Raw genomic sequence first — 27,710 nt, 5'->3', positions numbered from 1 at the left:
GGAAATCCCTTCCCTGGCATTTGGGTTTGCATTTAGCTCTGTTGCAGATATTGTTTGTGTTGCGTGTGCTCTCCAAATGAGATGAGCTGTGAGGTACCCACAGGGGAAGACATCCATCCTACACCCCTGCCTGCCTCCAACTCACACATACTGTATGCAGTGAGCTACTTTCATCTCTCAACTTTACACACGCTCCCACACTCTCTCTCTCTCTCTCTCTCTCTCTCTCTCTCTCTCTTCTGCTATATGGTGTGTGTGTGAGAGAGAGAAAGAGAGTAAGAAGGGAAGAGAGAGATAGTGTGTGTGTGTGTGTGTGTGTGTGTGTGTGTGTGTGTATGCTGGAACGCAACACATTTTCCTTTTTTTTTTTGTGCCAGTGCACCAATCTAGCCAATGCAGTCAGTGAGAGAGACATTGTGGAGAAGCCTTCAAACTGACATCAAAAAGACACACTGTGCTGTTTTACATAAATTGTAAAAATGTGTATGTTTAAACTTCACAGTTCATATGATCACAGTTGCGAGATCTTAGAGCTTGTTTTCCTCCTTACAGTAAACATTTCACTCTGCCTCTTGCGCCTGCCTGCAGAAAGCTGAAAATGCTGGCCAGAACAGCAGCCCCTAAAGCAAACAAGCCCAGGTCCCCTCTAAAAAGGCTGAACGGATCCCGTGTTTGCTCAAAGAAGCTGCATGATACCAGAGTGTAACTGAGCATTTTCAAGAACAATTTTTATTCCGAGAGCCCTGGTGAGATTAAATAGACATTTTTGACAGTAGCATTTTAAATTAAGGTGACGGGGGAACCTTGTGCTCCATGATATCCATTCATTTAACTTAGCAACTCTAACCAGTGGCAGAATTAGCATTAAAATTAGGCTGGTGGGGTAGGACTCTTCAGCACAGTACGCTGTCTGTCTAATCCAATCGCTGTGAATAGCGTTAGCATAGCGGATGTGAAACTCGAACAGCAGGGCTTCTATTTGTTCAGGAAGAATGTACAGTATGCACTGTATGATTTATGCACCAGTTCATGAATAGATTTGTCTTCTTTTCTGGTCCCTGCTTTGCTGTCTTTATATCTCGTGTCTGTTAGGTGGTATTCAAAGGTCAGCCTCAAGCTAAGTGTGAATAATTTCCTTTTAAACTTCCTCTGCAGTGGTCTGGTATAGAATATTTTGGGGCACCACCCTTGAGCATGCTAAACTTTTTCTACTTGGGAGCTTCCACTACACTCTCTCTCTCTGTTTGGTTTGATTTACTCCCCATCTTAACCCCTTATTGCTTTACTTCTGTTGCCTGACACCGGTAAGATGGAAGAGCACAGGAGAGCAAACCTCCCCGAAACGCAGTGTGGATTGGAGAGTTTGATTTTGTTGGTCCTTCAGGGAGCTGGACTCGAATCCATCCTTTACTGTCAGCGGCCATGAGAATGAGTCAATTCTGGGCAAGTTTCAGGCTCTGAAGGCCTGCTCACAGAGCCCCACAGCACACGCTGTCTGATGGATATTGCTCACTGAAACGGCCGTTGCTATCACAGGGTTGTGTCTTCACGCTGTTGCCACTATTTTTTCTCTCTATTATGTATGACATAGAAATACTGAATAACAACAGAACAGGATGACATTAGTAAAGTAGCAAGGAAAATAGAAAGTCAATCACAATTTGGACTATTGTCAAAAACTCAGGGCAATGAGACATATATATGATTATTAGTAAAGCATGAAGAATTCAACCGTTAGCATTCTGTCCTGTCTCCGGCTGCCATGCTGAAGGACTAGACGGGTAATTAGGTCAAATGATTCTGTTGTTCACTTTTGTCATGCCACATACACACTACCTGTGGCTGCCTGTGGGGTGGATACAGCTTATCAAAGATAAAATATAAACTATATTAGAAATAATAATATATTATTATTATTCAGACCGTTGTGAAATCCATCTCATTTTCATTTTGCGCGCATCTGCCTCTGACGTTAAGAGTGACAGAGAGGAAAGAGAACACCATAATAATAAAATAAATGTCAACAGTGTCAAAACGACACAGGCAGTAATCTCTTGGCAGCACTGTGGAAAAACAGGCAGCGCGAACATTGAACTTTTAAACTGAAAAAAAGAGAAGTTGATGAGGTTAGATTGGGGGTTGAAGTTTGTGTTTAAGAATTGAGTTTGAGGCTGTTACTGTGCTCTACTCAGATTCAGAATGAGTTGCTCAAACTTTTTATCCCAGGGTATAGATGGACATTCAATCAGTACACTATTTTTTTTCTGAGCCATAGGTTGTAGCCAAATCATCATGGGAACCAACTTCTTTATTGACATCTCAACAACATCGAGAAGACTATGATAACTAATCAACTCTTTTGGAAAATGAGAAATCCATATGTCCATATAGTATGTGTGGGGTGTATGTGTGTGTGTTTCTCTCTCTCTCTCTCTCTATGTCATTGAGTTTGATTGTGTGTTTGATTGTGTAAGTGGCTGTGTGTTTGTGCACATATGGGTCAGGGCTGAATCATATTAGAATAGACTAGATCTGTGCCATGTTGCCATGGCAATTAAGACAAACTTCTCAAGTAGCTTCAGCAGGAGTTGGAGTTGGAGGGGCTCGAGTCTTCACTGTAAAGGTCAAGACTAAAGACTCCTTTTGGAGACATCTTGGCACATTTACCTAATCCACGAACAAAGGTCGCCATGGACAAAAGCTGAATGTGACTTTTCCCAATAATCACGAAGCACCCAAAAATGGACATTGGCAAAATGCTGAAATGACCTTGGATTAGACTGTGCTTGATTGAAAAAAGGATTTATTTTTTTATTCCTTTTGGACAACTGCGCCATGGACAGTGGCTTCTCTGTGGCTCCTCTAAGAGAACAGAAACTCATCAGCCTGTGTAACATAGGACTGTCCTCTTTAGCAGAATTGTACATTCAATTGCATTAGCAACACAAGCGGAAAGTTAGGAAAATTATACGTAGGGCCAAATGGAAGAAGAAAGGTTTATTTTATAATTTAACTCGTTGAAAGCACAAAGCTCTATCTATAATGTCCATAATATGTTCTAATAACTATTATTCAACATTGTTGTCAATATTCGTCAATGCAAATACAAATGGTTAAGCAAATAATGGCAATTAAGTAAAAGTAATTTAGTAAATACAATTCTGCTTAAATTGTATTTTCTTAAGAATTTTACAGTATGAGACTGTAGTAGCTCCAGACACAAAATTCAAACTAACTGCTGTAATTGATATGCAAAAGTACCAATCAAAAGTAACATGCATATAGATTATTCAATTTGTAAACAAGCAACATGCTAGGTAAAATACCACCTAACTTGGTCAATAAGCTATTTCTGTTTTGCCATCAGTGTATGGTGAGCAGGCACACCCTTCCTCTTATCAGGGTCATAGTAACAGCCTCTGTAATTTACCACAGCAAGCCAAATTAAACTCTCAGCATTTGACGAGAACTATGTTTTAAATATTGTGCTTACCTGTATTTCTCTTGGGACAAAATAAATGTCTGGAGGTTAAAAGTAGTTCAGTCATCAAACGTTATGCATTAATTTTACCCACTTTTCTTCATAGCTGAACAGTCACTGAATATACTTAGAACAATTCAGTTTCATGGAAATAGGCTATATGTGCTTAGAAGATTTATAATTACGGTCTTTTATATGGACCCATGGAAGCTACTTTTTAAATTAATAGAAATAATAAGAATACACAATTGGGTCAAGGATAGAGCATTTACAATTATGCATGCCTATTTGAGAATTTCCCCACTCCCCCAATTAAAACTCAGGCAATTACTCCAAAAGATTATTGACCTCTAGTGGGACGTGTGGTGTCACAGGTTTTGCATTTTTGCCTTATTTTCATCATGTGCCATTGGTTTTGGTCAGACAGAGAGACGTACCATAAAATGGCCTGAGTAAGCATAGCCATAGACTTAGCCTTGTTGGACTGACTTGACAATTTCAAGAAAGGTCATTATGGTCAGTGGATTTAAATGTAGTCCTTGCAGAGAGAGAGAGAGCCCATCTCAATAAGCTAGCCCTCCAGCCAGGTTCCTTTATGCAAATCATATGCTTATGAGCGGCTGGGAAATGCTATTTGTTTAGCCTTTTGGAGGTGGCATCAAGGTTCCCGGTGAGCGATATAAATTTATTGCCGTACATCATGCTTTATGAGTCGCTAAATGGCAGCCATATTTCTTAAGGGGCGAATGAAAATTTCAAAAGAGCGCAGGCAGAGATGACCACCTTTACTGGGGTCTGCGTGGCCTGACTCCGACTCTAACTCCGACTCCGGCGCTGACACTGACCTTCATGCCGTCGTGGGCAAGGTGGACTCCCAAATGTCTTTATTATGTTGAGGTAGTTAGAAGGTTTTCTTTTTCTTTTCTTTCTTTCTTCCTGTCTCTCTGTTGCTGTCCTTGTTTTAAGAAACGTCTTCCTGTACACTAGCCAGAGCCACATCACTTTGGATGGAGCCAAATTAGAAGTGTTGGCCTCCGCGGAGGCCCATTACTGCCCACCATACATCACGCTTCTGATGGGATCCAAACACGACCACAGCTGTTTCCACTTAGCACAGCCGTCTCAAAGCACAGGCCTTTACATCCATTTCGCCCTTTTGATGTTCATTTCACCTTTATGATGGGTAACTATAATATATTGGCACAAGAAAAACAAATGCTGTTATATTTACTGTACCAAAGATAGTACAGCTAAGTAAAAATGTTAAGTAGAATATGATAAAAAAAATGTAATAAATCTACACTATGCTGAAATGACAGTTGTTTGTATGGTCTGTTCATTTAACATTGACTTTATTTGACAGTAATGCTAGACAGGGTCCTTGATACTCCCATTTGAAACCAAAATATGGCTGTTTACATTCTTTTTAATTGCTTCCCGTCTCCCTGTGCGTGCTGAGGGTCCGTGTAATGACTAGTCTATTGAGTTGGACTGCACAATTAGTAAACTAAATAAAAAACAAATGCTATATTGTCAGGGCGTGGGGAGACATGATATTGTAAGGCACAGGGAGAGTGCTCCGCAATGTTATTTGAGTTTGAAGAGCATTTTCCCTGTGAACCGTTCACAATTACACAGCACACTACTGATAAAAGGTATATGTATTTATTAAGCAGTTCATCAGTTGCCTGATATCAAAAATGATTTCATTTCATTACTGATCATTGCTTGAAACAGTTGACTTTGGTCACTACTGTTGAAATGTTGAATCTGTATATGCTGTCAGGAGGTACAAAAAGGGGTATTAGAAAATAGAATGTGAGAGTTGTGTCTTCGAATATAATTTGATTTCCGTGATCTAGAGTTAAACTTCCTGCTGAAGATTTCACTTCACCCTGAACAAGGGTAAAAGAATATGACCTCATGCATTAAAAGAAAGAAAGAAGAAAAAAATCGGCCACCAGAAAACTGCTCACAGATGTTGTTGGTTACCCATGCTTGGTGGCGAGAGACCTTTTTACTCCTTCCCCTTTTAAGTATTTAATCAACCTAAGTGATAAATGAAAACATTTAAAGTTGTTTTCTAGTTTAAAGTTTACAGTTTACATTTACCTATCACAACAATGCAGAATCATGGTTTGGCCACTAATGGGTAAGTATCGCATTGATTTAGCTTTGTGCAGAATATAGCACTGGCATTCCTTACTCACAATCAGGTCATTTTTTAATTAACCTCAGCCTTCTGTCATAAGAGGATGACCAAACATGATACAATATACATATTTTTTTATTTTCCCATTCTGCCAGTGTGACATAAAATTATTAATTGATGATTGTCCTGAATCATTATCCTGTGGAATCAAGATTTCAAAATGTATTAAAGCAATTTTTGAATTCATGGTCAGAGGACTATCATTTTTTTGTTTAAAAATGCATTTTCTGTTTCTAATGATTGGGGTTACGTGCAAAGACTCTTTTTGTCTTACAAATATTTTTCCTCTTTTACATATAATTATTTTTATTTTTCAGTAAATGGATATCTGACTTTGATGGTCATGCTACATCTGTTTTCTCTTTTGTCTGGTAAAAAAAAAAAAAAAAAAAAAAAAACATTATGTAAAATTATGCATGCGGAAACAGGAGCATGGAGGACCCAGATAGTCACCTTCACCTAGTCGATACAACTCAAATTCAGGCTTCCCCTTAGTGCCTCAAACCTGTATTTTTATTAAAGACAGGTGTGAAGGGGGCCTGCCTCCCCCGTCTGATGAGACATTTCATGTCTCCGGTTTTCAGATTGGTGAAAAATTCTTTGTTACTTATGGACACAACCAACATCACCACCAGTTACTCAGAGGGACTGCGGATGCCACATAAAAATGGTTGATACATTTAGTAGACTATACAACATTTTTTAAATATATTTACCACTGACATAAATGTCAACTTACATTTAATACAGCACAGTGACCATACCTACTATTTATTTATGTGCATTTGGCTATGTGTTTGTGGTGAAAACTTTGGTGACCCCCCCCACCATCATTTCCGCTGTGATTGCCAGCCTGTTGTCATCTGAAGCCAGCAATGACACTACTCTCCCCCTTGTTTTTGATATTTGTTAGTGTTACAGTAAGGATATGTCATAGGCAGTGGTGGAGGACTCTGAACCTCCATCCTAACGTTACCATAAGAGCATGCAGTTGAAATGGAGTGGAAAATAGGCAATGGTGCATATACTGTATTTATAATAATCTACTACACATTTGGACTCTCTTCGCTCTAATCTTCTTTTCCAACAGCCGGGACTAAAAAATAGTTTTAGGCTTGCTGGACATGATAATATGTTTATGTGATTAGGGAGTTTTTTTTTTGGTCTCTAGAAATTCCGAGCCAGTGAGGTAGGAGAATCCATGTCGGGATTTGAGAGGAGTCCATTCACAGACTGCCCGTCGCAGAAGCCAGTCTGCTCTGCACTCGACTCAATGCACTAGCGCTGTTTACGGGAAAGCTCGTAGCTCTGTGTCTAGTCACTCTGTGAATGCCGCGCGCAGGACCTTCTCCAAATGAGAGTTCAAACTTTGCAGTCGCGAGGCACAACATTATCATTCTAGGGACAAAGAGGACTTACATTAACAGAGAGGAAGTGCTCGTTTCTCCTCTTTCGCAGTTTTACAACCAAGGCAGAGTCACAGGTCTGCAGTTCCTCGCGTATTCCTTGATCTTTTTCAGCGACTGCTGACTGTGCGATGTGAGTAACGATAGACTCCACGGCTGAGAGGGAGTAAGAATAAATGGTAAATCAGCGGCGCTGATGCCTATTGACTGATAGCACCCTGTCATGGAACTGTTTTCCCTGACACCAGGGATGTGCGAACTCCAAGAGAGAGCCGCTGCCTGGTAAAGCGCTGTCTGTCCCGGGGAAGTGGAGCATGCCTCAGACCTGCAGCGCGTCCCTCTATGCCGCCTGCTGTGTATTGAGCTGCAGAGGAGGACCCGCTCTCACATGCCTGCAAGCCATCTTCTCCCCACTTCCACTATCCAACTGATTTTTTGCCACTCTTTTCGTTACCGTCACAGCATCTCTCTGAAAGGTAAGTCCCTAAGCAATATTCCGTTTTACTTTCCTGTAGGATTCAGCCTCTACAAGTAGGCTACTCAGTGGGCTAATAGCGCAACGGATCTAATAACCTAATCGGAGGTTACAAAGTTATTAGGCTAAGTTGAAAAGATGCGACAACCCTCTGTTTAGGCCTAGTGTATGCTTTGCTAGCATACTTTTTTTTTATTAAGTCTAGTTAGGAACGTGGCGAGATTGTTTAGGTTGTATTAAACAACACCCAAAAAAGTAATGGCATTTAATTTAAGTTGGCTACTTGGCGTAATTAAAATGTTCCATGTGTTGGCATGGCTAATTGAAAAATGGTTAATGAAAACAGAACCAGATGTGGACCGATTTGGTCGGCTGTCGTATTTTTTTCGGTGTCAGAATGCATCGAAACTCAGAATGTCGTGGTAGGTACGGAGCACAAAATAATGGGTTTCCTGTTAAATCGGTGTAGTCGGTAAGGCTTGTGAAAGTGATAATTTGCGTTTAACATGGGTATTATTCTGGATTGTCTATCTATACAACGTAGTCACGGCCTTGGCTAGCCAAGAGCGGCGTTAATAAGCTAATATAAATATTTGACTTTGATATAAGCTCACTGATAACAAATAAAATTGGACTCAACATATAAGTGAACCCAACAGCAACACAACAAAGAAACAAAGAACTTCTGCAAACATTACACGAATGACAAGTAACTTGGATGCAGAGTGCTGCAGGGTTTAAATCCTTGAAACACTCGGCACTTTGGCTGTAAAATTAGATCCTTTCACTGACCATGCATTATTTACCAACACTCCCGGCCCTCTTGTCAACCATGTGTTAACGGCTGGGAAGGAGGCACATGAGTAGAATGGGTCATCACCAGTGGCTTGGCATGTTTGACGACCTGACGGCTGCTCGGCGAGGCATAGAAATAGTGAGGATTTCGTGATCAATAGGACACGCTTTCCCCCTGCCCCCTCCTGCACTCCGCTGGGCTGATGACAACAGTGTTATCGGTGAGGATTTTATCTGCTTCCCCCCCCCCCCCCTTCCATATATTCTCTAACACCATCTGTGTATCCTATTGCTTCTAACTAACTTCAAATTGAACAGTGGCAGTGTGTGCTAATGCTCCTAATGAATAACTGTGAGTGTCAGTGTTATGACACGATTCAAGGAGAGACTCAGAGCTATTTTTTGTTGTTTTAGTTATTTACTGGTGCAGTCTGATTTATGTGAGCTCGTATAACTAGACACCATTTCCCAGGACTGGGGACAGAGTTCTTTGAATTGATGCAAGTGTAGACTAAGTTCCCACTGTTTTGAGGCCCTTTTTAGCATTTCAAAGTGGCATCATATCCTTCCTCAATAGAGGAACTTCATCCCTGTCCCCCATTAGTTTAGTCGAGGCCAGAAGGCTGAGAGAAGCGTGATGGGGTAAGGAGGGCGGTAGACTTATAAGCTCTCACAAATGTGTGTGTGTGTGTTTGTGTGTGTATTTGCACTGTGTGTGTGCGTGTGCACATGTAGTTGCGCCCTTGTGTTATGTATGTGTAATCTTTCTCTCTCTCTCTCTCTCTCTATCTCTCTGTGAAAACACATCCCTGATTTTTTTTCAACTGACACTATTTACTTTGTGGGGGGGGGGGGGGGGGGAGGAAACTAATTTGATGTTTTAGTATGCTCCATTTTTTCACACACAACTGACCCAAATCTCCTAATTTCAGCAAGTCCTTATTTTATTTGTTATTTGTTTTCCACAAAGTACTTGTAGTTCTGAAGCAGCACTCACAGTTAAACAAAATAAAAATAAAATAAAATGGGGGATATTTGTTATATGCCGTAGTAATGAGAAACGATGTTGAAATGGCATGTGTTGGCCAACACGTCGAATCAGTTGTACCACAGACGATTTTCATTTATATTGTCTGAGCCTTGTCCCTTTGTTGAGTTGAAGCTACCTCCAGCTGATGTGTTCAGTCTTGCTCACATTTATTTGTTGATTCAGATGCTAACTTTTTGTGACAAGGAGGAATTGAGTGTGTGTGTGTGTGTGTGTGTGTGTGTGTGTGTGTGAGAGAGAGAGAGAGGGGGGGGCAGAGAGAGAGAGTGTCAGAGCCACTATTCTGAAAGAAGTGCAGCTGTTGTTTGTCAGGGAATGATAGGATTTATCATCCTTTTTTCCGTGCAGCCTTTAGCTAGCCCTTTCCCTCTATTCCCTCTGAAGATGCAAGGCGAACATGTTCTTGAGTTTCAGATTTAAAAAAAAAGGAATCAGAGAGAATCAGCGTTCTCATAGAATTGAGAGATTTTGTATTTTGTTTTTGAAGTATTGCTCAGAGAAATGGGTGGCCGTATGGCACATTTTAAATTGAATCAATCGATGCATTTGAATATCTTGCAAATGCATTGGGGTCAGCCTGTATTAGCACCATGCCAAGTGTGTTCTCCCTTTAAAACAATATCGAACTATTTTTGTTTTTGTTTGCGTGACGCTGGAAACTGGGGCAGATTTCTCTTTTATGAATTTGGTCGGGGCTCTGTGTGTCTTTCATACTTAATATTGAGCCCATAGTTAAAAAAGAAAAACCCTCTAGAGCAGAGGCCAGTGTCAGTCTTCACTTTATAATGAATGCAGTCCACTGCATTCTGTACTTTTCTGGGAAATGTTCAGTAGGTTAAATACAAATATGACCTTTGCGGGGGGGAAACGAGCTAGCGAACGATCACACAAAACGAGAAAAACCCCCAGTAACCGTGAGACGGTGGTGGCATCACTCAACAGTGGAATCAACTTATGAGACACACATACAGTAAATACCCAATCGTGCCTTTTGATGCTTTTTCCATTCATCCAAAATCGTACTGTACAACTAACTGATCTGCTCATCTTCAAAGAGAATGAGTGTGCGTGTGCGAGTGTGTGTGTGCGTGTGTGTGGGTGTGGGTGTGTGTATGTGGATGCGTGTGTGTGTGTGGGTGAGTGTGTGTGAGGGGTGGGTGTATGGGTCGCTATGATCAGTTAAACATGTAGAAGCTTGGGTGTTTCCGCCCTGCAATTTTGGGGGAAATATTAGTTTCCATCATCATCTTCCAGCGTGTGACGCAATCATGCATCCCTTGCCTGCTCAGATGGCATATCAATATTGGAGCTAATTAGCTTCAGTGATGAATTTCTCAGAATAAAAGAAAGATGAAGCACTTGATGGAAACACATTCTTCCACCATTTATATTCACAATTGGCCTATTAAATTAGACATACCTATCACATAATGATCATCATCAACAACAGCAATGATGATAATAATAATAAAAATAATAACCATAATAATATCAAAATACATACTTATTATTATATTGTTTAATATTACATATCCAGTGTTATTATTTCCATTATTATTATTAGTAATAGCCATATTATCATCATTATCATTACTATTATTATGTTTTTATTATACAAAAATGCAGACACACGGCTGCCCACCCACATGCACACACAGTGGTAAATGAGTGGAGTCTTATGAGGAGGATGCTGCTAAATACGACAGTCTGGGAAAATATTCAATTTCTGGGTCAGTGGCAAAAGTCGGGGAGGCAAAGCTTTGAGCAAACAGCCGTTTTTGTGCTTAGGCCTTGGCCGTCCACAGAAAGAGGAGTCTGGCCAGGAGAAAGGATCTGCAGACATCTGCAAGGGGTAGCGCAGGGCTACAGGATTAGAGGCAAGCACATCACATCCACACTTTTAAACAAGACAGGCCTGACGCTTGGATGGGGTCTGGAGCAAATTGGGTGAATTATATGATGACATTTGGCCTTGTGTGTGTGTTGGGGGGGGGGGGGGGGGGGTCTCTTTCTTTCTTTCTTTTTTCTTTCTTTCTCTCTCAACAGAGACGCCATTAATATTTTTTGGGGGGTGGCAAGAATCTTATTTTCATTCTCTTTGGTGGTTGTGTGTGTGTGTGTGTGAGAGAGAGAGAGAGAGAGAGAGAGAGAGAGAGAGAGAGGTGCAAGTCTTGTTTGGAGGGGGCCAGTGGTGTCACACCCTCAACCAAGGCTCTCTTGTAATTTTCACTCTGTGTTGGAGAGTGTGTTGGAGAGTGTGTTGGAGAGTGTGTTGGAGAGTGTGTTGGAGAGTGTGTTGGAGAGTGTGTTGGGGAGTGTGTTGGGGAGTGAGTGGTTTATGGAGTACAGAAGGACACAGATATTATTATCAAAACATTTATGAAACAGCAAAAAAAAAAAAAAAAAACAGTTTAACCCATTATTTGTAAAATTTTTCGGTCTTGCTTGGAAACACATACGGTATGTTATACATTTCTACATATAATACATGTTTGATATTCTTTATATTTTTGTAGGTCATATATGAAGTTGCATTCACTTGATTTTCTTTTATGTTTCTTTGCTTCATGTCTCCAGCGCGATAAAGGAATTTACTGTTTGTGAGTGTGTATAAAAGCGATTCAAAGCATAAGATGTTTCAGTGAAATATTGTGAACATCTCTCTATGGACTAAAGAGATATTAGAAGATCTGAGCTAATTAAACGTGTTTTATACCGGTATTCAATTAAAAAATGGCCTAATAATTTATTCTCATTGATATAATGTGAGCAACAGTGAGGCCTGTCTGAAGTAAGAGATGATTGTGGAACACGAGTTAAATCTTACATTAACATTATTGTTTTCTGTGGGGTATACAATACAACAGGCAATGTGTGCATTCAGAACTAAAACACCAGAGTGATGAATAGGGCCTTCAATGGAGTGGCTCCATCAAGATGCTACCTATCTCAGATATGGATGGATCTATTTTGCTAAAATGATATGAGAATACCTTGAGTAAACATATATATTTTGAAATGGCATCATAACAGTATATAACATCCCGTTAGGTTTGTCTGTATTGTAAGAAGTAAACCTTTGTGATGATGTGAAGACACCTTTCTGCAGAGACGGAGACACATTATACGGTCTATAAACCATTGTTCTAAAACACCACCTCGCCGATTTTCATCTTGACAACGGCCAGGGCATGCATGCTCTGGACAGTTGGCATGATAATAGCTGCTGTTGGCCTAGCCAGCCTCTCCTGTAGCATATAACAATAATGTGGTCAAACCCAGACAATCTAGACTGAAACAAGCTGGTCTGGAGCATAGTGTCGTTTTTGTAAAATTGCTGGGGGTGTGGGAGAGAGTTTGTCATGGCAAAACGAAGTACAAAGGGAGACGTTCCTATCTAGTGTCTGGCGCTGAAAGGTGACATTTTCTCCCATTTTCTGCTGACTGGTGTGTCCCCTTCTGTTGATGACCGTAATAATCCTCCAAGTGACAAAACCTGGGCTTTGACAAGGGGAGCTTCACGATAGGTGGTAGCTTCTTTTGCACACTGTTGAAAGTGCACAAATAGTGCATGCACACACACACACACACACACACACACACACAAACACACACAAACACACAAACACACACACACACACACACACACACACACACACACACACACACACACACACACACAAACAAACACACACACACACACATACACACACACACACAGGATAATAATAAAGAACCAACAACAAAAAAAGAAACATTCTGGAAACAGATGTCCCTAATTCATGGCTTGCAGTGCTTGCACCCCTTAAACAATCGCAGAATGTTCCCAAGTCTATGGGCAGTCAGTCAGACCTGCCAATCCCTCATTGCAATGCACAACACTCCCTCGTTCTCTCACTCACATACCCTATATGTCCACTCTCCATTGTTGGCTCGGAGCGGTGTCTTATGGTGCTCTCTAGCTCCTCACCTCAGGGGATGCAGCATGGAGTATTGGCTAAACCGACAAGAGTGCGCTCTAACACCAGTCCCTTCAAAAGAACGTCCAGAGGGCCTTGGGGGAAGTAAAGAGCAGCCGTAGAAATGGTCTTGTTCAAAGCCTGTAAAATTGACTTTGCTTTCTCTGATAACTTTTTTTTTTAAACCAGTTCTTCAACTTCAACTGTTCTGGTCCATTTGTTTACTTATTTATTTCTTCTCATTATTATTATTATTTTGTGAGCATGAGTTAATATTGTCAGTGTGTTTGTAGAATTAAATACATTCCTTTCATTCTGAATACATCATGCTGGTTCATTGCATGAGTTTTCTTTCATACATTCGGAGGTTGAGCAGATTTAAACGGTGTCCCATTTTTGTGTCTGTCTGTTTGGTCTGAGGTGCCCGGCCTAGCAGTCGGGTACGACGTACAGACGTGGGTGGGTTTTATTGTTCCATCATGTCGGAAGCAAGGATTTCAACTATTTACGCAATTACCTTCGCCAAATCCACATTAATCTCACAACAAGATAATCTTCTGTTGTTTGGTCCTGTGCTTGCAGTTACCAAGGGAGGGTTCTCGTTGAGAAACCTTTGAAAAGGTGCCGTTTTGAAGATAACATGTTTTATTTTTTTTCAGGCAGTTTTTTCTCCATCAGTAGGATGTTGTCATGGTAATTGACCTGCACACATGCCATAAAACCAGTGTGTGAATTTCATTCAGTTCCAGTCAGTTTTACCCCTGATTATTTTCAGCAGTCAGTGTGTGTAATAAATCGACTGTAAGTCCACCGTTCATTTACAGCAACCTGGCAGCTCCGACACCGTCTGAGACATGAGATCCAGCTTACCATTCTAAGTGTCAACCTTTCAGGATTTTTCTCTTTTAAAAAGAGCACGTCGACATAGTAGCTCCGAATGAGATGTGTAAAGCCTATTACCGGAGTGCGCTGCATATCTAGACTGTTCAGTGTGCAGCAGAGACGACTGCTGTGCCGGCTCCCCTGCTGAGGGTGGCGGAAGATGATAACCTTGCCACTAATTCTTACATCCGAAATATTTTAGCATTGCCAGACGCCGGCTTTTCGGGACGCCATACTTGCTCCTTTTAAAACGTGGCCTGTCCTCGGAAATTGAGTGTTATCTGTCCTTGTCTTCCCCTGTGGAGAGCACACACACACACATACACACACACACTCACACACACACACAGCTTTAAATGTATGGAAATATATTTCTTCATGTGTACACCGCACTGCTTGCAGCAGACCTTGGAGACACATTTTAGATTTTTGTTTGGGACACTGTGGACACTCACTGAAGGGAGCCTGCATTACTACACATTACATCTGGAAAGAGTCGTCCGCTGCAGAACAAAGAGCAGGCTGGTGGCCCGGTTAGGGCATGCCGTTAGGTACGGGGTTGCACGTACTGATCTGCGTTTGCATCACAATCGCTCCGAAGGCCTCGTGGTTAACACATGTTAATGAAAACGTAACGATCCGAACACAATCAAGGCCTAGGAGTAGCACTCAAGATCTCTGGGCCTATGTCGCTCGGGGATGTGCACCAGTACTCACACTGAAACTGGATCTAATTGAAAGGCTAATAAGGCCCTTCTCTATGTCTTTCTCTCTCTCTCTCTCTCTGGACAACTGTTTGAAACACACTGAGTGTATTGTTCTTAGCATACAGTATGTGTAGATTTGATACGCTCCATTCCACTTACTGTATTTTGAGTTTGGTAATAATTGTACTGAAATAGTGTAATGAGCCTGACCATTGTTTCACAGGGCTAAGGTCACTACCGATCAGGGAATTGATTTTCGCTGGTCTTGATTCACTGAAGGCATGCCATTAATTTTAGATTGACCCAATGTTTCCAAGTGCTGTATTTTTCATATCCTCTCTAACTTGTTTAATATATCATTACTTCCATCTTTTTGTGCTTCTTTTATTTCTCCTGTGTGCCAGTCTATGAAAGGCTTTGTGAATTACTGAAAGCATTGTCTAGTTAGTCCATAGCTGTACGTGTGAATCGTCTGTTTTCTGATAGCCGGGACTAGAACTGAATTATGTTGGGCGATAACATTTCCCTGTGCTTCCCAACCCTCCTTGTTTGAGTCTTCCCTTGTGTTTTTGTCTCTGATCTCGAGATCCTCTGATGTGACTAACGTTAGTGTCTGTCTATTTGGCTGGTCATGGTCTGGTGTGAGCGAATGGGGGTACTATCTGTGTGTGTGCCTGTCTATATATGTGTGTGTGTGTGTGTGTGTGTGTGTGTGTGTGCGTGTGTGTGTTAGTGTGTTAGATAGTGTATGTGTGTGTGTGTGTGTGTGTGTGTGTGGGTGTATGTGTGTTAGATACCCCCCCCCCCCCCCACACACACACACACACACTCACTACACACACACACATCCTCAAAATGTTGCTAACAGAGCACATACTGCTTGGAACCTGTGTTACAATTGGTTTGTACTGATATTGCATTAAAATTGATTGTGTAGGTGTCTGATATAATTATATGATTGGGCAAACATGGTTGGTTGTTAGCATGGCTTTTCATGGCGATTTGTTGTTGACAGCGCAGGTTGAGGGCGGCTCCAGCTCCTATATGCCCTGTCTCTCTGTCTTTTGTTCATTCGTGGCACTGCAATACAGCTTGTTTACATCAGGATTTGCCATCTTCAGTCTTCGGGCGAAAATTGGTGCTGAAAACTTTAGCCAGAACACAAATTTGATATGCAACGGATAGAATCTCTAGTTTATTCAGGTGCTGTGTGACAAAATGTTTCGATTCCGTGCAAAACTACACTTTTGTGTTGTTGCGGGTTGGGACATGCTCAGATTTTTTCCCGATAGTTTTAGTTGTTGGTGTGGAAACTGCAGTTTGCTTTTTGCTCATGTCTAGGGTTGAGAATTGGTTACATGGCTGCTATTCACCTGCTTAGCTTGTCCTTTTGGCACACAAAGGCTTAATTAGTTAGTCACAAAAGTGGTCGAAGGGAAAGGGTTAACATACTGCTCAGCCTGCATGGCATCTTTTGTAGTCAGAAATATCGTCCTTTTTCACGGGTTGATTGTGGAATGTGCCAGTCAATTCAGGCAAGATGAGGTTTTTTTTGGCTCTTGACAGTTTTTGAATGCTAGCATTTTCTGGACATTTTTTTTGTGCCACCCAATTTATGTTTTGTGTTGCCTTCCTCTATCTTAAAAATTAATCGTCCTGTTGAATAATGCCTCACGATCATGGTGAATTATTTATGATCAGGCCCTTAATAGAGGGCCGGAGGAGGCTTTTTACAGCTCTGCAGCTCATTTTGGCCCCGTCTGTGAGAAATATTATGAAGGAAGCTGTTGGGGCAATGAAACATATGGAATTACATGTAAATGTTAGCCAAACAAAACACGCAAGAAGTAGGCCTATTTTTGTTTGCCCTTTTATTCTTTTTTTTAAAAGAGGGTTAAATCACTGCTGGTCAATGTATAAAGCAGTCTATTAATTTCTCCGTCTAGAGAGATGGTCCAGATTAAGGGTGAGAATGGCTGTTTTGACCGCCCCGCAGTAAAGATGCTCCCCCTTTGCACTCTGCTGATTTACTCCACTTGACAGATGAGCTCGACTTCACCCCCCCTCTCATACTCCACCCCCCCATTTTCACATACGAGCTCAGAGCATGTGCACGGCTGGTTTTGACAGGAACACTGCCGTTATTGCAGCAGAGTGAATTAAATATTGATGTATTTTGTTGAAATTGAGATGATGAGCTTAAGGGACCTTTGAGGGAATTCGGCAAGCGCCTCTTTTTTTATTCACCAAAGGCTGCCGAGAGGAGGCTGTTTCGGAGAGCGCGGCCGCTAAAGGGCCGGGTCAAATCCACTCCCTCGCCTGTCTGTCTGTCTGCCTGCCTGTCGCTGTCTGTCTGTGTATCTCTCAGTCTTTCTGCCTGTCTGCAAATCCTGATTTTTGACTCCTCACCTCGACGTGTCTGTCGGTGCTTGACACAGGGACATTGTGAGGCTTTCTATAAGGCCTTGTCACCACACCTTAAGACGTACCGCACAACTTCCCTCAGATGGGCTCCATACTGCCTAGTCTCCGGAAAATATATATGCGTTTTAAAAAAAAAAACCAAAAAAACAAATAATGCGTAGTGTTATAACATAACATGGGAGCTATCTGATTTATTTTCGAAAGGAGAAATAAGTGTTGTAACTTGTAAATGACAGGCAGGCACTATCATGAGACACCTGTATAGTGGTGGAGCTCGGGTTCTCTCAACCTTCATTTTTATCTGGCGGTATTGATGTCAGCTTATTAATGCTTTAGACGAGGAGCATCTGGTGGCACTACCATTTAACGGCACCGGAGGAATTACCCTTATCGTGCGTCAGCTGAAAAGAGTAGTTTCCGCTATCAGTAAATGGAAATGACAATTTCACATTTCACTCAAGACACTCCTCTTCAGTTTCCATAGAGCATCAATACGGTAGTTAATGAGGTATGAAACCTGCGCTGAAAGTTTGGCGCCTTCGCCAGAAATGTAGAGGCCCATAACATCACCAGTGAATGCTCATATGTTATATAAGGCAGCATGTGGATTACCCTCAAGTGAGGGACAAACAAAAGATGCAAAAAGACTTTTGAAATGTTTTCCATTTGCCCAATCATTTACATTATTGTAATCAGATTTTCACTATTTATGCTTTAAATGTGAAAACAGTTCAAAGCAGCAGCCTATGGAAATGGCAAAATGGCTAGCTGTTTGGATATTTGAATTAATAAATGATGCACTCTAGTGCTAACATCTTTATTAGCTTTTGGGCACAGTTGTCCCATTGTTGTCCCTGTGGTGGTCAACACACACCGGTTCCAGTCTGAAATACGAGTTTAGACCAAAAGCGTCATATCCCCTTTATAACACTCATATCTTTCCCCAAAATGCCATGGCAGAATCCCATGAAGAGGTAGGCCTATATGAGTGAAGTTTCTTCTCACTCATAGACATCTCATTTTCCATATTACTCACATCACTATAGCAACATGTTTGTGAACTGTACACACACACACTTTGTGTGAACTGTGAACTCACACACTTTTCCCCCCCTTTTGAATCAAAGCACTTTTTTTAAGAATATCGGGGGAAATGTGGCTACAGTCCGCTATTAATGCTTTTATGTATCCTAATACTTAATAAAGTATATTAAACTGAATGCTGTAATAGTATAGTACAGTACATAAATAAAAGAGAAAAGCTAACATATAGCCACCCCTTTCAGTTTATTACTGTAAAATGACTTTCCTTGGCAAAAAGTCATATTGGAATTAAACAGTGGGATACCATCTCAATGTAACGTGATATAAAATACATTGTGACTTGAGGCTTGCGCGTCAATCATTTCACTGAAATCAAAGGTAGTTTGCTGTTGCAAAAGGTGTTGCATTTTTAACTATACAGTGAAGGCTGGCTGGAGAGAATGAATGCTCTCTGTTAATATTTCATTAACGTTCGTTCAGTAGTGTTGACTTAAATTGATCACGGCATTAGCGCCGCTGATATGTATTTTCATCCTTTTGATATAAACGTATGTTCTGAAACTCTACAGTCTTACAGTAGCTCCGTCCGTATGCAAGGTGACAGTAGCACCGAGGTTGTGGGATTGGCTCTCTGAGTGCGTGTACACACATAGCATATAAATGTGTTGTGATCTGCTTTCAGATGTACAGACGCAAGCTAACTGGAGCCATAGAGAGCCAGGCTGAGTGAGCAATACATCTGTGTGTTCTGTTGGTGTGAACAGACATCATATTACTGCCACAAGAGGCTCTGATATAGTTGTTTGTAATTCTCTCACTCCTGTTCCAACCCAAAGGAAATGCACTGATGTAAAATCGGTCACATTTGCCCGGAAGGTACAGCCCAGGCCACGTGTTCTTGGTACCAAACGAGCATGAGGAATAGGAGCTCGGAAACCCTGTTTCATCATTTGAAGCAATGTCATCACGACAAATGCATTGCAAACAGGGCTAAGGCTGGCACTAACGACTAATTTTCTATCGAATAATCTATCAGCTATTTTATAAACTAGTCGATTAGTCTAAACGATTAAATTCACGAAATGAAAATTCACCATATCATTCACCAAGTTCCTTTTATTATGACCGCCGCGCAGCGAAGCTGAAACACTGAAAGACCGGGGTACACGAAACTTGGTGGGCATGTAACCCCACATGGATAGCATGGAACCATCGTTTTTCGTTTTGATCTGTAGCCCCCCCGCTGGACTGGACCCCCCGAAAGGAGGGTAGGGCAGACTCAGTTTTCTGTGAATATCTCGAGAACCATAGGGTTTAGGAGGACCATTTTTTTTGTATGTTGATCTCAAGGGGCCATGTCAACCCAATCCATAACCACTCATTTCATGTATAGCGCCACCTAGTTAAACACAAAAAAGTAAAAATGAGGTGTTGTAATCGCAGGTATCTGTGACCTAACATAGTCAAAACTGCACGAAATTGGAAGTGTAGGATCATTATGACACCCTCTGAATGCACACCAAGTTTTGTGGAATTCCGTTCATGGGGGGCCACACAATAAATTCATTTATGTTACTATACACCAACTGGCCTGTAGGTGGCCGGAGACAGTTTTCTGTGAATATCTCGAGAACCGTAGGGCCTAGGAGGTCCACCTTTTTTTGTATGTTGGTCTTAAGGGGGCATGTCAACCCATCCCATTACCACTTATTTCATGTATAGCGCCACCTAGTTAAAAATTAAAAAGCAAAAAATTAGGATTCCTGGGACACTGAAAGACCGGGGTAAACGAAACTTGGTGGGCATGTAACCCCACATGGATAGCATGGAACCATCGTTTTTCGTTTTGATCTGTAGCCCCCCCGCTGGACTGGACCCCCCGAAAGGAGGGTAGGGCAGACACAGTTTTCTGTGAATATCTTGAGAACCGTAGGGCCTAGGATGACCAATTTTTTCTGTATGTTTGCCTCCAGGGGTCATGTTAACCCATTCCATGTATACACATGTGCATAAACAGATACACACGCACACACATACATTCACAGTAATCATACGTATGACACATACTCACACAGTAGACATATGTACGCATGCATGCACATGCACAAACACACATACGCAGACAAACACACAAGCACGCACACACACACACACACACACACACACACACACACACACATACACACATAAACATAAACGTGTGCACGCACACATGCACACAATTCAAGAATTTCTCAGAATTATGAACAGGCAAGATGGGGGTGGGGTTGTATAAAATGAATTTTACATGTGAAATCTATGAACTAATCATGTTTTGGTACTTGTTGTCTAGCAGATACCAGTGAGAATTGAGTGTGGATAATGCAATTTAGTGAGAGTTAGAATCATATAGGCCTTTCAGAAAAAATATGCTGGACTGGGCAGCGGTCATATTTTGTACCGCTCTGCGGTACATCTAGTTTTAACCACAGCAACCTGTTGGGGCTGAAATTGCAACAACATAGTCTTGCCAATCAATCAATTTAGAGTAAGCCCAGCCTCCAGTGCAGGCATGTGCTCAGCATTTAACTGACAAACTGAATTGTGTAAGGTCCTTTATGGCTTCAATAATGAGTGTAGTCCTATCTCTCAGCTGTAAGGACAAATAGGCTACTTTGAAAGACCTCTGGAAATGTGTTGAACTTTAGTACCTGCAGTGGTTTTGCCTTTTCTCATGGTACAACATGCAGCACACCATGGCAAGTGTCTGCGGACCCAGCTTGATTTCTAAATGTATGGATAGAAAAAAAAAGAAATTTCAAACAGAAACTTACGTGCAAATAAATGAAGCCTCATCAGGTCAGTCGCTCAGGCTTTCATCAAGTCTTCCACTGTGTTACCTGCGGCTTCTCGTCCACATCTCCTTCTAATCACCTGTCCGCTTTACCTGTTTCATCATCTCCTGAATCTTGTCTGCATGCTCTGATTACCTGTCTAGACTATAAGCACTCGACGCTTTTCAGGAGAGATGCAGCTGGCTTGTTGTGCTTGTATTGTTAGCTGCTTCTCATGTTCTCAGTTGTATGCCAATCTTGTTCCAGTATCCTGCGGCGCAGCTTTCGGTGTTTGCGTTTTCTGAAAGTAAAGAAAAAACAAAAGAAACTTTGCACAGTTGCCTCCAGTCTCACTGTGCCACAGAAGTCCTGTTTGTGTCTGTCTGACAGACGTTTCCACCAAAAAACACCTTGAAGTATTGTTAAACATTAAAGTTTAGGTTAAGTTTAAAGATTGGCTGCTAATCAGGCTAGCTTTAATCAAACAAACTCCTTTCTATCTGCTCCCCTGTCCTGCCCAGAGTCTGATTGACATCTTAGAGGCCCAATCCCTGTCTTCTCTGAACTTCCCTGAGCCTCTGATTGGTTAAAGGCCTAGACTCTGAGAACCATTAAGAGAGAATAATGAGATAATGCTGCTAAGGTTTTTGAGCTTGCCCTACATTCCTAGGGGAGCTCATGTCTGCAGTGAGATACATTGTACGCACTCTTTATTTGATTCAAGCAATGAAAGAATAATCAATCGGGCATGTGTAAATTTGTAATGTTGAACTGACCTCGGACATGGTAGGGCAAGTGCTGTTGGAGTAACTGGCACAAGAGTGAGAACATTTGTGTAAAAATGTTTTGCTATCACAGCAGCTTGTTCCAAATAGCATAGTCTGATCGTCTATGTGAAATAGAAATAGTTACTGCAGGAAATTATGGGGGAAAACAATTGTTAATGGAAACATTAATTCCTAATTATTGTGAATGTTAAGTGATAGCAGATGGAGTAATTGCAGCCAGAATAACATTAGAAAGTGTGAGATTGAGTATTTTCTTGCTGTTAGTATTTGCTAGTATTTTCTTGCTGTTTTTTGTGCTGTTACATGCTCATTTTGAGAGATATGACTGTTGCAGAATATCCATCAGTAATTCAGCATATTCTGTAATGTTCAATCCAAGGATGTCTCATTGAGTAGCGTTAAGCCTAAATCAAAGAGGGCAGCTCTGATCGATTAGCTGGGTAACCAGTAAATATGACTGATGAACTAGTGTGTATATGACACCAGGCGGACGAGAGCAGTCTCATGGATGTATACACTCACTGCAAGACAGGCTATTGCTATTCAACATGACAGCTCCGTCCTATTCCTTGTTCCTGTATAGTGAAGCTGCCATTTCTGTATTTTGATGCAGAGAAAGGACCTCAGCTCCTCACAGCAAGACTCAGCTCTGCAGTGGAAGCTTGGTTTCACTGTTCAAAGAGCTGTACGTTCTTAAAAAGGAGTCACACTGCGAACACCTACACCCTTTGCTCTCTCTCTTGCTCTTTTCTTATTGATTGTAGAGCATGGGGTGAACAACGTGTCCCACTCCTCTAAGAACAGGAGAAGTGACCTGGAAACCTGGGTGTGTTAGGCAGAGTAGGGCGTGTGTGTGTGTGTGTGTGTGTGTGTGTGTGTGTGTGAGTGTGAGTGTGAGTGTGAGTGTGAGTGTGAGTGTGAGTGTGAGTGTGAGTGTGAGTGTGAGTGTGTGTGTGTGTGTGTGTGTGTCTGTCTGTGAATGCATGTGCTCATGTGTGTGTGTTTGTGTGTGTGTGTGCACTTGCTTGCTTGCCATAGCAGCTGCACTAAGTCACGTCGTTGCCGTGGTCAGTGTGTCAGTGTCGGTCCCTTGGCTGTATTTCTCTCCCTCAGCCAGCGGTGGGTCAGCGGTGGACCCCCCCTGCCCCCCCTCTCCCCAATGCCTGACTCAATGGGACATGATTCATGTGATCACTGACCCAGTGCTTCATCGCAGGAGTAAAGATTTTCCGATTGCTCACAAAATCACTGGCCTCTCTGCAAGCCCTTTGAAGCCATGCACTTTTATTCTGCTTTCCATTTTTTTACTCTTTTAAAGGGTCCTCAGTCTCCGAATCCTAGATATATCGCATCGCATTTATGGAATTGTAATCTGTGCTTAATTTCTAGACACAGTGCTATTTGTTTAGCATTTAAACACACTTATGAATTAATTGTTTACCAATTATATATATTTTTTCTTGTTTACAATTTGCTCCAGATCACATAGCGCCACTGTAAAGGTGCTTTCCTAACTATCCAAACTCGAGGTCCTTCATGCAGCTCCATGAAAGCTTGGGGGTTAATTCACAGGTCAAGCAAGACTTGCAGGCTGTCAATTGTGCATTGTGCTCATTCAGGCTCCCTCCTCCCCTTGTCCAAGTCCCTTTCTCCTCTTCTCAAGTCTGTTTTTCCATGCCTTCCATTAGAGGACGGCCCACAAATGCCATTCTTCTTTGGTAACCTCCACACCAGTTTTCCACGACACATCTCAGCTTTGTTAAGAGACTTTGACATTCTTTTCCATTTGTCTCTTGGTTCCTTTTGTGGCATTCGGCTCGCAGCCTCTCCCAATCTTCTTTCGGAACTGTAATGGTTGTCTTCCTTTTTTTGAAGCGCTTGTTTGGAAGAGTGTAGTAGATGCACTTTGCAAGTCTTCTTTTAAATTTTTTATCGCAAAGATCTTATTATTGTTATTAAATTATTAAACATTTGAAGACCCACTTCTTTTGAATCGGCCTTAATATCTAATCTGCTATTATCTCCTATATCCATTTTTCTGAAAACTCTTTAAAAATAGTTCTTCATTCATGATTACTCACATTCTTTCGTTTAAGTCTCCAGTTATAAAACACGTCTTGCTTCTAGTACTATGTGTCCTTTAATCACAGTCATTTCTTTCTTCTCTATTCTCCACTCTATTCTTTAACTTATGCTACATTTTACATTTCACTGATACACTGTCTGCAGATTTATGTAGCTGAGCATTGAACACTGAGCACTTTCTTTGTTGCTAAGCATGTAGTCAGCCAATATTAAAACCTGTAACGGTGAAGTCTCTGGGTACTAGAGCTCTACAGTGGCCCCAGGCATCAGGAATGAGTGGCAAGCGAAAACCTCCACCTCTGTCACAGGGGAACATGCTGAGGTGGTGCACCCTGTGCTTTTTATACATGCCCTCGAACCTCAGGCCAGAGTGCACGTACAGAATGGGAACATGACAGGAATGGAAACGGGCAAGACAGCAGTAGCTCCGGCGTCTACTGTATGCAGATGAGCTGTTACTGCTGAGGAGGAGGCTGTCAGGTCCCGTGGCTCAGTAGTCTCTGGAAAAATGTTTTGTGACACACAGCTGGTTCCCATAGGTAAAATGTACATACATATGTACTGTATACACTTACTTACTTACTAGTACTTATATAACTGTAAACACTTGGACTAAGGCATCAGCTAAATGAAAAAAAAGAAAAAAGTTTTTTTAAATCAAATTATTGCAACTGAGTGTCAGTATGCTATTAAGATGCTAGTCTAGCACTGGAGGAGTGATAGTTATTGTTGTTGGACAGAATTTATTGAATTTGTTCAAATTAGGAAGATGCCTGATATTTCTTCCTTTGGTAAGATATGAAGTCCCATACACACCTGATCATTTGTGCATAATTGTCAGAATCCACTGGGTAAACAGCAGAAATAGCCTCAGGGTCCAAGCTGAAAAAAGAGAGAAAAAAACCCCCACAGCAGTTGACAATGAAATGTCTGCATGTTTGTTCTGTTGTCCTTTTCCCTGGTGACAACATCTAATAAGGTACCACTTCAGAATCAATGTTGTTAGTACAATGTACAAACAGGATAATAAATCACATGTTTTAGTACAGTGTACTTACAATGTAAGATCATGTTATTTCAAATGAACAACCTTAGCTCTAACACTGTCCCTTAAACTAACTATACCTTTTAATACTATGGACTTTCTGCTATTTGAATTGCATTCTACTAACCAATGAAAGTAAGTATTAAATACAGTGCACCTAATCAATGAAAGTAAGTATTAAATACAGTGCACCTAAGGTTGTGGACGTGGGGGCAATTTTTATTAGTTTGATAATGACTGAAAGCTGCGATGTCCTGTTTTGGGTCAGGTGTTGTAACAGCTGTCTTGTGGCTTAGAGCCAGCTCTGAATTTGGATGTTTTCCTTTGAGTTCTCATCTTTACAGTCCTAATTTCCATCTAACACCTGGGCTGGCTCATAGCGTTGCACTCTTAATTTTTATGGCAAGTCTTCCCACCCCTTCCACTAAGATCCAGGATTTGAAATGCCCGTACGGTCACACAGCAGTGTTTGTGCCCTTTTAGAAAGAAATGTCTGTTTGTATTGTGCATGTGTGCGTGTGTGTGTGTGTGTGTGTGTGTGTGTGTGTGTGTGTGTGTGCGCATCTGTGCATGTGTGTGCACGTGTGTGCATGTTCATTTCCAGACCTATAAGAGTGTGAATTCGAGATGGGCCTAAGTGGGGCTGATGAGCGATGCTTGCAGCAGCTTATGGGCAGAAAGGCCTCCTGCAGAGCCGGGAGAGCTCAGTGTGTGTAATGAGGGGCAGGGCAGTCAAACTGACTCCCTTAGTCTTTGCCTTTGGTCTCCGGCGATCAGTATGTTAAACACTCGCACAGCATGACACAAAGATATTAAAGTACGAAACTGTTATCATCGATTTACGGAGCACCTAACTCCACACGCACACACACACACACACACACACACACACACACACACAAAGGAGCATCTGTCCTCCATCATTTATTTATTTCATTTCTACGTGGGGGGGGGGGGGGGTACTGCTCTGGCCTCTACTGTTTTATATCCTCCTCCCCTGGCATGTTCAACTACGGACTTGATGTAAATTAAAACCAACAAACACAAAATGGCTCCTGCAGCAGCTTACTGTAGGTAGATGAACCAGTGGATCTTCCCATGGCTCCTCTGCTAAAACGCTGTGCAGTCAATGGCAGAGTCATGGGTTCATTTCACACTTCACATATCATTCTCCTCACACCTATTTTTTTGCTTGTTTTTTCACCCTCCCCCCCCCTCTACATGCTGTGAAATATTGACTCAGAGCAGAGACAATGACTTCCTTCTTTCTTGTGGTGCATTGCCCCAGTTGAACACTACTTTTCCAAAGGAAGGCCTTCACAGAAAGAGGCTCTTCTGTTAACCTGCTTTTAAAGAGTCAGTCAAGAGTCCACTGTGTTGGAGAATACCATTTCTGATCTGGCTTTGAAGGATTTAAACAAAATGTTCCAAACTGCTGTGCGGGCACTGGAAAATCTATGTGTTTGACGTCTTTCAAAATCCTTCTCATCATAGGCAATGGACTTCTAATCCACATAAGATTTTCGTTGTAGACTTCTGGAATCTGTGTCACAGACAGTTACATAAACGTTAACGTTCTATTGATCTGTTCTAATTCTGCTGGCTTGAGGCCTGGTGATGGCGTCAGTATGGAACTGTAAAACAGTCTGTTTTCTCCTCACCCCCCCCAAAAAGTGAAACTGTTTTTAATGGGGCCCTGTGCGCCTGGTTACTGCAGCGACCTTATTTCCCCTGGTGGGTTTGTTTCGGCCCCGGTGGGGTAGTGGCGAAGCAGCACTCCGTGCGCGATAAACATGTGCACCAAAGCATAGCTGCTAATACAGGCAGATACACGCAGCGTGCTCTGCTCACAAACCTGCATGCCGACTGACTTAAGCGTTTTTTTTTTCTCCGCACTCCGGAAGGTGAATAAGCGGAACAGAGGATGGCAGGCAAGGCAGACGGTCAGAGCAAAGGAGAGATAGAGGGACCGGCGGGTCGGTGTGTTTAGGATGTTGGAGGCAGATTGCTGCGTATTAATTTGCTTGTTAGTTTTTACGTTGCTGTCTCTGAGGTACCCCGCTGCTTAAATCTTTGGGATGGCGGGCACGCCCCCATGCAAATGGTGAGCTCTTAGTCCCTATTAAAGGGATTTCCGCCGGCTGGATTATGTCCCGGCTGGCTTTAACTTTTTGTGGATTTGTGGCCTTTTTCTGTTTTAAATGTGTTTTCACTCTGCAAAAAAAACAAGGAAAAACATTTTTAAAACACCTGATATGATACATTAATGTGGATATAAACATTTTGTGTTTCAGAAACATAGAGAGAAGGTGCTAGTCTCTTTTGATCTGTGCATTAAGTCCCTCTCCTCTTGCTCTGCAGGTGAAAAGATCAATGATGATCATCTCTGAGAGCTGTTGTCCCCGACATCTGTAACCGCCATCGATTCTGTCCAGCATGTGGGGAGCGTCCAGACCAAGCGCAATGGCCTGCTTCTTACTCCGAACATCAGCAGTCTGCTGCCTCGTGTTAGCATTGGCTCATGTTCAGTGCTCAGAAGGTACGTT

The 27,710-nt window shown here is 41.8% G+C and overlaps 1 protein-coding gene across 30 annotated transcripts in view; it reads left to right on the top strand.

Moving 5' to 3' along the window:
- Positions 1 to 6,977: 6,977 nt before the first annotated feature.
- The window catches only part of adgrl2a (adhesion G protein-coupled receptor L2a), an 81,399-nt gene continuing 60,666 nt past the window's right edge, over positions 6,978 to 27,710 (top strand). For all 30 annotated transcript variants that reach the window (XR_006021090.1, XM_042056729.1, XM_042056731.1 and 27 more), the window contains exons 1-2: positions 6,978 to 7,575; positions 27,526 to 27,703. Coding sequence is in view for 29 of the 30 variants with exons in the window: in XM_042056729.1 (XP_041912663.1) it covers positions 27,601 to 27,703 (103 nt within the window). In the remaining variant the exon portion in view is untranslated. The remainder of the gene's footprint in view (positions 7,576 to 27,525; positions 27,704 to 27,710) is intronic.

Source organism: Alosa sapidissima, chromosome 12 (genome assembly GCF_018492685.1).
Source record: "Alosa sapidissima isolate fAloSap1 chromosome 12, fAloSap1.pri, whole genome shotgun sequence".
NCBI lineage: Eukaryota > Metazoa > Chordata > Actinopteri > Clupeiformes > Clupeidae > Alosa > Alosa sapidissima.
This window is presented reverse-complemented; position numbering and strand designations above follow the sequence as displayed.